The sequence below is a fragment of the Chrysemys picta genome, chromosome 10 (assembly GCF_011386835.1).
Source record: "Chrysemys picta bellii isolate R12L10 chromosome 10, ASM1138683v2, whole genome shotgun sequence".
Classification (NCBI taxonomy): domain Eukaryota; kingdom Metazoa; phylum Chordata; order Testudines; family Emydidae; genus Chrysemys; species Chrysemys picta.
The window spans coordinates 56,401,358-56,409,685 of record NC_088800.1 but is presented as its reverse complement, the minus strand read 5'-3'; the positions used below and the strand labels follow the sequence as shown (position 1 = coordinate 56,409,685).

The 8,328-nt window shown below is 62.8% G+C and overlaps 1 protein-coding gene across 1 annotated transcript; it reads left to right on the top strand.

The window, feature by feature from the left end:
* The first annotated feature begins 4,664 nt into the window (after positions 1–4,664).
* On the top strand, positions 4,665–7,585 carry LOC135974092 (protein maestro-like). The gene is made up of 4 exons (XM_065560400.1): positions 4,665–5,027; positions 5,384–5,536; positions 6,788–6,857; positions 7,566–7,585. Exons 1-4 carry the CDS (start codon positions 4,773–4,775, stop codon positions 7,583–7,585), a joined length of 498 nt encoding a protein of 165 aa, XP_065416472.1. The 5' UTR covers positions 4,665–4,772.
* Positions 7,586–8,328: the final 743 nt, after the last annotated feature.

The following is an 8,328-nucleotide window of genomic DNA, read 5'->3' as shown; positions in this document are numbered from 1 at the left end:
GCCCTGACCAGAGGGACACAGAGCAGAAGTGGGTTGGTACCTCCCGGGCTGGCTTGGCATCTGCCCTTCACAAGGTGCCTGGGACCATCTGGGACCTCCCCTGATCCCACCCCAGCCCCAACACACCTTCTACATCAGGGTGAAGAGTGGGCAGTTGGCCCAGAAGCCAGCTGAGAGCTCACCCTAGCTGGTCGTTCCCAGCTGCGGCTGGAGTCTGGCCCTTCGGCACCTCTGATCTGGCTCGAAGGGGAGGGGGAAGAATCCGCCCCTGAGAGCTCTGCCTGAGCACTGCTGGTTTCTTGTGCAGCTGTCGTGTACACCAAGACAGGGGCGGTGGTGAGCGTGCTGAGCAAGACGCAGAAGGATGCCAGCTGCAGAGAGAACCCTGTCCATGTTGCTATGGTGAGTAAAAGACTGTGGCTGGCGAGACAGACACACACATGGGAAAGGGGGGTTATTGGCTCCTTCCCTCGATGAGGAGCCGGCAGATGGAAATTCCTGGGTATGGGCTCCAGTGCCCACTCACATAGCCCTGGGCACAGGCTGCCAGTGCCTCTGTCCCCGTTCCCCGAAGAGCAAACCCACCTCCCCGGGCCGGGGCTCGCTGCTCACACTCGGCCTGTGCCTTTCCCTGCAGCTCATCGCGAAGCACCTGCAGTCGAGTGACCTCATGCCCTTCAGCTTCACCCTGCTGGTGGGCCTGCTGGAGAAGGAGGAGTGTGCAGACCAGCTGGCGGGCGTCATGGAGGCGGTGCTGAGAGAGCAAGAATCAGAGCTGCAGGGCCAAGTAATGGCTGGGCATTGGAGGCACCATGCTGACATCTCGGGCAGCTCCATCTTGCCCCGTGCCTAGAATTCCTGGGGCACGAGGGAGGATGTGGAGGGGAGACATCCCTTCTCACCATCATTGATCAATGGGACCCATCCATGCCCTGTCTGCAAGGGGGCCGCTGGGCACGGCCCTGTAATGGTTTTCAGGCTTTGATCCCAGGAGTCTGGCTTGCCCAGCTCACTCCCTGGGAAATGTGCCCTATCTCCAGACCCATCCCCCAGCTGGAGGAACAGAGCCTGCGGTGGGGTCCCCCGTGTCCACTGACTCTTTGCCCAGTGGGCATGGATTGACGTACAGGATGGAAATGCATCCCAGACGCTTAGACCCCACTCTGGTGCTGAAGCAGCCCAGGCATGTTGTCACAAGGGGAGGTACAGCCGGGATATCCGGGGGGTGGGGTGTCACTGGGCAGCGGGATTGGGACCCTTAGTTCTACGGTGCTGGATCACGGGTGGGGGTTTCAAGGTACCGAACCCAGAACCCCCCTCGGCTCAGTCACTCGCTAGGAGAGTTTATCCATGGCCTCCGCCGGGCCATGTGACCGCTGCCTTGTTTCTGAGCCTGCCCAGTTCCTCCTGGCCCTTGCCTGCCACCCACCCACAGCGGGGGTAGGGTCTCAGCCCCTGCTTTGCCTCCGCAGGTGCAGGATCTCCAGGCGGCTCTTTCCTACACACTGAGCCCACCCCGGGGGGGGCGGCTGAGTGAGGGGACGAGAGACATTCTCCACCTACTGGCCAGACAACACACCAAGACCGCGGTCAGCATCCTCCTGAAGATGCCCTGGCCTTACAAACGGTGAGCGCCAGCCCCAGGGAAAGGATAGAACACCCCACTCCGGCCTCCAAGCCCCCCCTTAATGGGATCACTCCACAGCACCACGGTTACATGCAGCACAGACCCTCCCCTTGCACACAGGCCCCCAGGGAACAGCCCTGCCCCGGCATAGCCTCCCTGTCCCTTGGAGGGCTCCGTGTGCTCTGGGACCCCCGGCTCAGGGCTCCCCCAGCTGAGCTATTCCTAACACAGCTGTCACCCTCCCCCACTTCGTTCTGTGCACTGCTAACCAGTCCACCCCATCCCGGTTCGGCTGTGCAATGGCTTGGCTGGCTGGAGGCCAGAATAGTCTTCCAGCCCCCACTCCCCCCATCACTACACAGACCAGGAGAGACCCCATGTGAGCAGGGTCACCTCCTCTGTCAGCATGGCCCCCCGCTCCCGGCAGGGCATCCCTCCAGGCTGAGGCAGGAGAGGGGCCAACCTAACTGCATTGCCCCCACAGACGCCCCTACACTGAGCATGTCCCCGCAGGGGCACCCCCTCCCCGCAGCTGGGAAATGCCCTCTCCCCCCTGGAATCCCAGCCTGGTATCTTCCCCATCACCGCACGCTTTTAGACGTCTCATCCCACCCCTAGAGCCTGGTCTTCTCCGATTCACCAGCCTGCCAGGTTCCCCTGGGCCAGCAGCGCCTTCCCTGCATCCTGCCCAGAGCCGACAAGCACAGAGCCCATTTTACAGCCTTCTCCAAACCCCGCACCCCAGAGCCATGGCGTGGCCAGAACTGGAGCCTTGTTCCTCCTGAAACCCCCACACTCTGCCCCATGGGGAAGGAGCTCCTGCTCTCCTTGGCCGCAGCTCCCACTCTGTGCCCCCCGCCCCCCAGTTCAGGAGATCCAGCCCAGCACCTAGCCCTAGCCCCTCCCAAGGGTGGGCACCTCCTCACACCAGCCCCCACCCCTGAGCCCAGAGTCACTGCTTTCCCCCATGGGGGCTCTAACCCCAACCCCTCTGGTTCCCATCAGGAGAAGGCAGCAAGGGAGGGAGGGGGCCCCCAAGCTGGGAGAAGTGAGTCTGGCCACGTCCACCCATCCCTTTCTGTGACACAGCGCCCCCTGGCAGTGCCCAGGCAGGAGGGTATGAACCCCTTAGGACTGGACAGTGCCTGAAGGGCCTTGAGGTCAGCCACCAGCAGGCTCAACCTGCTGCTTCTGGCCTGTCACCCCTCGGAGGGCATCATCCCTGGTGTGTACCAACTGGGCCCGTCCTCTGTGTGAATTCCTTACCTGCCGTCCCTCTGTCCGTCACAGCCCCAGCAAGGCCATCTGGAGATTCCTAGGTGCAGACCCCATGCTGACCAGGGAGGTACTGCACATCCTGCTGGACGACAGCCCAGAGAAAGGCCGGGCTAACCCTGGGCAGACCCAGGACAGGAGCTGCCCCCAGCCAGCCCGGCTGCCCCCGGCGGTAAGTTCCCATCGCTGGCATTCAGCCCTCTTTCCCGGCTGCATTCTGCGCACGGCCACGGTCTTCTGACTGTATCTTTTCCCTTCCAGACCACATGCGGCCTGTGGGAGCTGATCGGGGCCTTGGGGCAAGCGGACACGCTGGAGGGACGCGAGGACGACCTGTTCGCCTCTTGCTTCCTCGCCATCGCCTGCCCCCCGGCACGGCACCTCTCGGGAGCCCATCAGGACTTGCCCAGTGACACCAGTCCACGCAGGTAATGTGTGGGGCCGATGGATCCCAGCACCCACGCAGTGTCTGGGCTAGCCCCTAGGAGGGGGAAGCTTCCTTCTTGGACCTTCATTGTCCAGGGACTCCCGACACCTTCGGGGGACCGAGGGTTCAGATCAGCCAGGCTTCTCGTGCTTAGGAGCGGGCAGAACTGCCCCCGGATACTCAGGGAGCCAGAGAGCTCCTCAGAATGGGCAGCTCAGCAGGGTGATGAGGGAGCTGAGCTGGGGGCGGGGGGAGGGGGAGCAGAGCTGGGGAGCAGGGCAGAGCTGGCTGCTGTCTCTATTTACTGTCTACTTTGAAGGCTTTGGGACAGGCCTGGCCTGTCTCTGAGCCACTTCACCCCTTTTCTGCAGTGGGCCCTGGGGGGCAGGGCTCAGGGCAGCAGGGCATTCAGGGGGGCACTGCATGTACTTTTCTCCCCAGGGTCAGTTTCCTGGGCGGGGCGGGGAGGGGCAATTTTCACATCTTTGGAGGCGAGCGAAGGTCACATCTGCAGACACTCCCCCCTGCCCTCACAGTTGCGGGGGGAGAACCAAAGGCAGAAGTGGGGCAGCTTCTAGGCTCAACCTGATCCCTTCAGTGCTGCAGCAAGGGAGTCCTGCCCGCCCCCACCCCGCCCAGAGATCAGGAATCCCTGCATCACCATCTCCTGCCTCCTTCTCTTCCCAGCATGGCCGTGCAGGCCCTGGCGCGGGTGCTGCGCCTCAGGGGCAGTCAGCCAGCTGTGGGGCTAATGGACCAGGAGCGAGGCTGGCAGCTGCTGGAGGAGGCCCAGTCCGAGGGGTTCACTCTCCTTAGCAGGTGAGGACAGAGGCTGGAGGAGTCACGTTCTCACTCTGGAGCCCAGTGGGGCAGAGATGGGAGGGGGTGGCCGGGACCGGGCCGGATTCCGGCATGTGCAGGGTTGTCATGCACACGTCAACACGAACTCTTGTTCTCTCCCAGGGCCATAGTGACCCACCCAAACCTGGCCCTGAAGAGCATCCCAAAGCTTCTCCTTCCCAGCCTCCAGGCTAGCCAGGAGGGCGAACGCATGGCCTGCACCGCCCTGTTCGCAGAGGTGAGCCTGGAAGACCGGGGGGAGGGTTAGCCAGGCCCAGAAGCTGATGGAACAGGGGGCCAATAGCTGGTCAGCCAATGAGAGATGGTCCCGGTGGTGTATTGCTTGTAAATTAATCCCTCTGCTGGGGGCTCTGTGGTGGGATTTGGGAGCACCCCACTGGAAGCAGAGGGAGCGTTCTGCCCTGCACATGTCACTTCTGTTAAGCTCAGCTGAAGCCAGCCCCTCGTGAACAGCAGTCAGTACGGATCTATGTCACCTCCTGGCCCCTGATCATACTCCCTTCCCCTTGCTCCTCCTGGCCTCGCCCAGCCCTCTCTGACAGCTCCTTTCGGTCCCTTTAGTTCCTCGGCAGCCCCCTGCTGATGGAGAAGGAGCCCAAGGCGATGCGGAAGCAGGTTGTGAAGACCGAGCGGCGTCCAACCCCTTCTCTGCAGGTCAGGAAAAAGCGAGACAAGATCCTGGAGAGTTTTGTCCGCGCCGTGTGCGAATGCTGCAACCCCCGCACCGTTCTGGAAGCCATGGAAGGGCTCTGCTGGATGCTGCGGGACCCCAAGGCGCCTCTGAAGGCTCACGTCGCCGTCCCACTGGCCCTGCAGGCGAGAACGTTCTTTGAGGATGTAAGTACCAAGCAGGGCAGGCCCCATGGCGCTATAGGGCACCCCACAGGGGAAGGTGCTCAGGACCTGCCTTCCCGTGGAGGGGGCTCAGTGTCCGATGCAGGCACATTTCTGGATTTGTGGGGCAGCTCAGCTCCTCTGCTAGGGGAGGCAGGATGCAATCATTCTTGGGCCCTGGGCCCACAATTGTTCAGCAGCCCTGGGGCCCAGCAGGAAAGAGGGGAGTTTGCAGAGAATTGTCCTGTCGTTTGAACTAGCTGAAACCTCTCCGGGCTCCGCAGCTGCCAGGCTGATTCCCAAAGCATGTGAGGGCCTGAGCCTGTCCCCTCTAACCACCCTGCGCCCCCTGTCTGCAGGAGACCAGCGGCCTGAGGCGGGCCTCCATGGAGCTCTTTGGCCACCTCAGCAAATTTGTTTCCAAGAAGTCATCCCTCTTTGGGGCTGAGGTGGAGAAGAGCATGGGGACGCTGCTCATCCACCTACAGGACGGGGACCCCCAGGTGGCCCAGGTGAGTGCAGCTGAGGGCTCATAGGGGAAGGGGTGGCTGGGGGCATTCTAACAACATGGCAAGGGTGGTGCAAACTCCCCCCTCCAAGCCCCAGATCTCCTCAGTGCTGCCCTGTGGCACCCAGGACCCCCCACTAATCCAGCCCTCCCCCACCCCACACAGAGCTCTGCCAGCCCTCAGAGTGTAGCTGTGGGGTAGATCTGTGGGGTTTCCTTCTCCTCCTCCATTCCCCACAGGCACCTCCAGCCTCCCTGCCCAGCCAGCCTCTGCGTGGCTGTGGCTCCATTTTACAGCCTGCCCTGTTTAGTGGCCAGGTCCAGGTCTATCTCTGGCCCCTAGCAAGTGACCTAACCCAAGCAGGGCCACAGGGAAGGGCAGGTCGCTGAGGCCGATTGGGTCTCCATTGCTGCTGCCCTGCCCTCACTTGTGTGCTAGCTCCTGTCTGGGAATGACCAGCCTCCTGCAGAAATCCCACCACCCGCGCCCCAGCCAAGTAGCAGCCCCCGATAGTGCCTGGGATTGAGGGGAGGCCAAGTACGTTGGTCACCGGGCAGTGCTGTTAACCACCCACCGGGGACCCACAGGGAATGGCCCCTTCCCTGTTCCAGGAGTGTACCTCCCCGGCCCCAGCACGCGGGCCTGGCTCCCCTCAACCCAGCCAAGCTGGAGATGGGGGCTGTGGGGGCCTGGGGAACAACCGTCAGGCCAGAGGAGGTTCTGCAAAGAGGTGGCTCCTTGCTGCTCCGGCACAGCGGAGTCTCCCCAAGCCACACAGAGCCTGCGAATTGGCAGCCCGTTGCGCTCAGGGACTCAACCAGTTTCCTTCTCGCCCTCTCTGGCAGGCGTGCAGGGTGGCATTGCTGCAGTGCGCACCCTTCCTCAGCTACCAGCCCCTGCGTAGCTCGTGCGGAGCCAGCTAGACGAGGGGGCGGCCCCTGCCATCCCCGCCTTCCTGAGCGAAGCCTGCAGGATCCTGGTGAGTGAGCTCTGGGGTGTGGGCCCTGCAGGACAGGGGGGGTGGGAGGACCTAAGCACACAGTGAGCTTCCTTGCTCCAGGGAGCCCCCTCACTGACTCAGCCCCATCCCCCACCCTTGAGGATGGCTCCTGTACAAGTCATCTCTGTCCCATGGGAGGAATCAAGAGGGAGAGGGCTCTGACAGCCAGGGGTTCCTCACCTCCCTACCAGGCAGCTCCCCTCAGCCTGGGGAGAATGTGTGGCTTGGGACTAACTGGGTTCTTGGCTTCCCAGCTCCAGGACTGCCCAGGGAGACTGAGCAAGAAGGCTGCCCTGAGAGCAGCAGCTGCCCAGCAGCTGATAGGTAAGAAAAGAGCTGGAGCTCTTCTTCCTATTATCCCTCCCTGCCCCATGAGTCCGGGGCCCAGCTCCACATGCACAATGCTAACGGGGGGAGGGGCTGGCCTCCGTTGTCCACACACAACCAAACCCAACTCCCCCTCCACCCGCTCCTTCCCATCTCCCTGGGACAAAGGGGGAACCAAGACTCCCTGCAGCCAGATGCGGGAGGGCTCTGCGGCCAGAGGGTCTCCTCTGCCTTGGCCCTGGGCAAGCCCGGCACCTGCAGCAGGAGCAGGCCCGAGGGAGAGATCCTGCCTCCCAAAGGTCTCACCCTGGTTCCCCCGCACCCCACCCCGCACGAGGCACTGGCCCCAGCCAGGTCCCCCTGCAGCCTGTACAGGGAGGGCAGAGATTCACAGGAAGCCCCAGCCCTGCACACCCCAGCTACCACCAGCCATGCAGGCAGAGAGCCAGGGCAGCAGCTCTGCCACACTGCTTCACGCCAACTCCCAGTGGGGCTTGTGTGCACAACACCTCTCCTGGCCTTTGTGGGGCACGAGGCCAAAGGCAAAATGATCCCAATAATCTTGGGGACTGACTCTCCACCCAGCTCCTTCCCCTCCTCTGCCCGGATGGATTGGGGGTGGGGGGCACCTTGAAAGACAGAAATCCAAGCGGTGGCTGGTGCCCTGCATGCTGTTAAATAACCAGGCCCGCCTGCCTCCCCTAGGATACATGATGGACAATTGAAGCCAGAGAAGAGCAGGAAGCTCGGACCACCCACCCTGCTGTGAGTCACGGCTGAGGGGTATTGCTGTGCTGGGAGGAGGGGCGGGGGGAAATCGGGGCAGGGATCTAGGGGCAGGGGGCAGCAGCCACATCGCACGGTGGCTGGGAGCCAGAACCCAGTTGGAGTGACCTGCAGAGCGTAGGAGCAGGGAGAAAACCCTTGGGGCTGGTTCTGGGGTATCTTCTCCCCGGCTATAGTTTGAAACTCCCTGCCCTGTGGGGTGTTCCCATCCTGGCCCAGGCAGGAGCCATGGCTGGTCAGCAGGGTCTGGGAGTCAGAAGTGAGTTGTTCCTGGCAGGCAGGGGGCAGTGGCAAGCAGAGAGGGGGTGGACTCCACAAGAGGGAGGGAAACCACCTCCTATGGGAGACCCGGCTGCTGGAGGAGACTTTTCCCCCTAATCCCTCACCAGCCGCGGTGCCGCGGGCTGGACTCTGAGCAGCCCCAGCCAAGGGCGAGGCCGGGGGTTCCTCTGAGCCTCATTTGGTGCTAACTCTGCAGAACCCAGCCTGGATTGCTGCCTGCCCCCTGCAAGTGGCAGCTCCAAGAGCCCCTGCACGCACGGAGCAGCTGACACCACCCCAACCCCCCACCCCACCCCACCCCACCCCAGCCCCAGCTATGCTTATGGGGATATGAAATTCTACCTCTGAGTCTCCCTGCCTTCAACAGCTGATCATGCCCCAAAGGGCTGCACCAGAGCTG

What these genes read in the sequence shown, in the direction of transcription:
- LOC135974092 (XM_065560400.1), top strand. Translation starts at nt 4,773, where the DNA reads ATGGAGAAGGAGCCCAAGGCGATGCGGAAGCAGGTTGTGAAGACCGAG. An exon ending in CGAGAACGTTCTTTGAGGAT is followed by an intron (nt 5,028 to 5,383) that starts GTAAGTACCAAG and finishes CCCTGTCTGCAG; the next exon opens with GAGACCAGCGGCCTGAGGCG. An exon ending in AGCTGCCCAGCAGCTGATAG is followed by an intron (nt 6,858 to 7,565) that starts GTAAGAAAAGAG and finishes TGCCTCCCCTAG; the next exon opens with GATACATGATGGACAATTGA.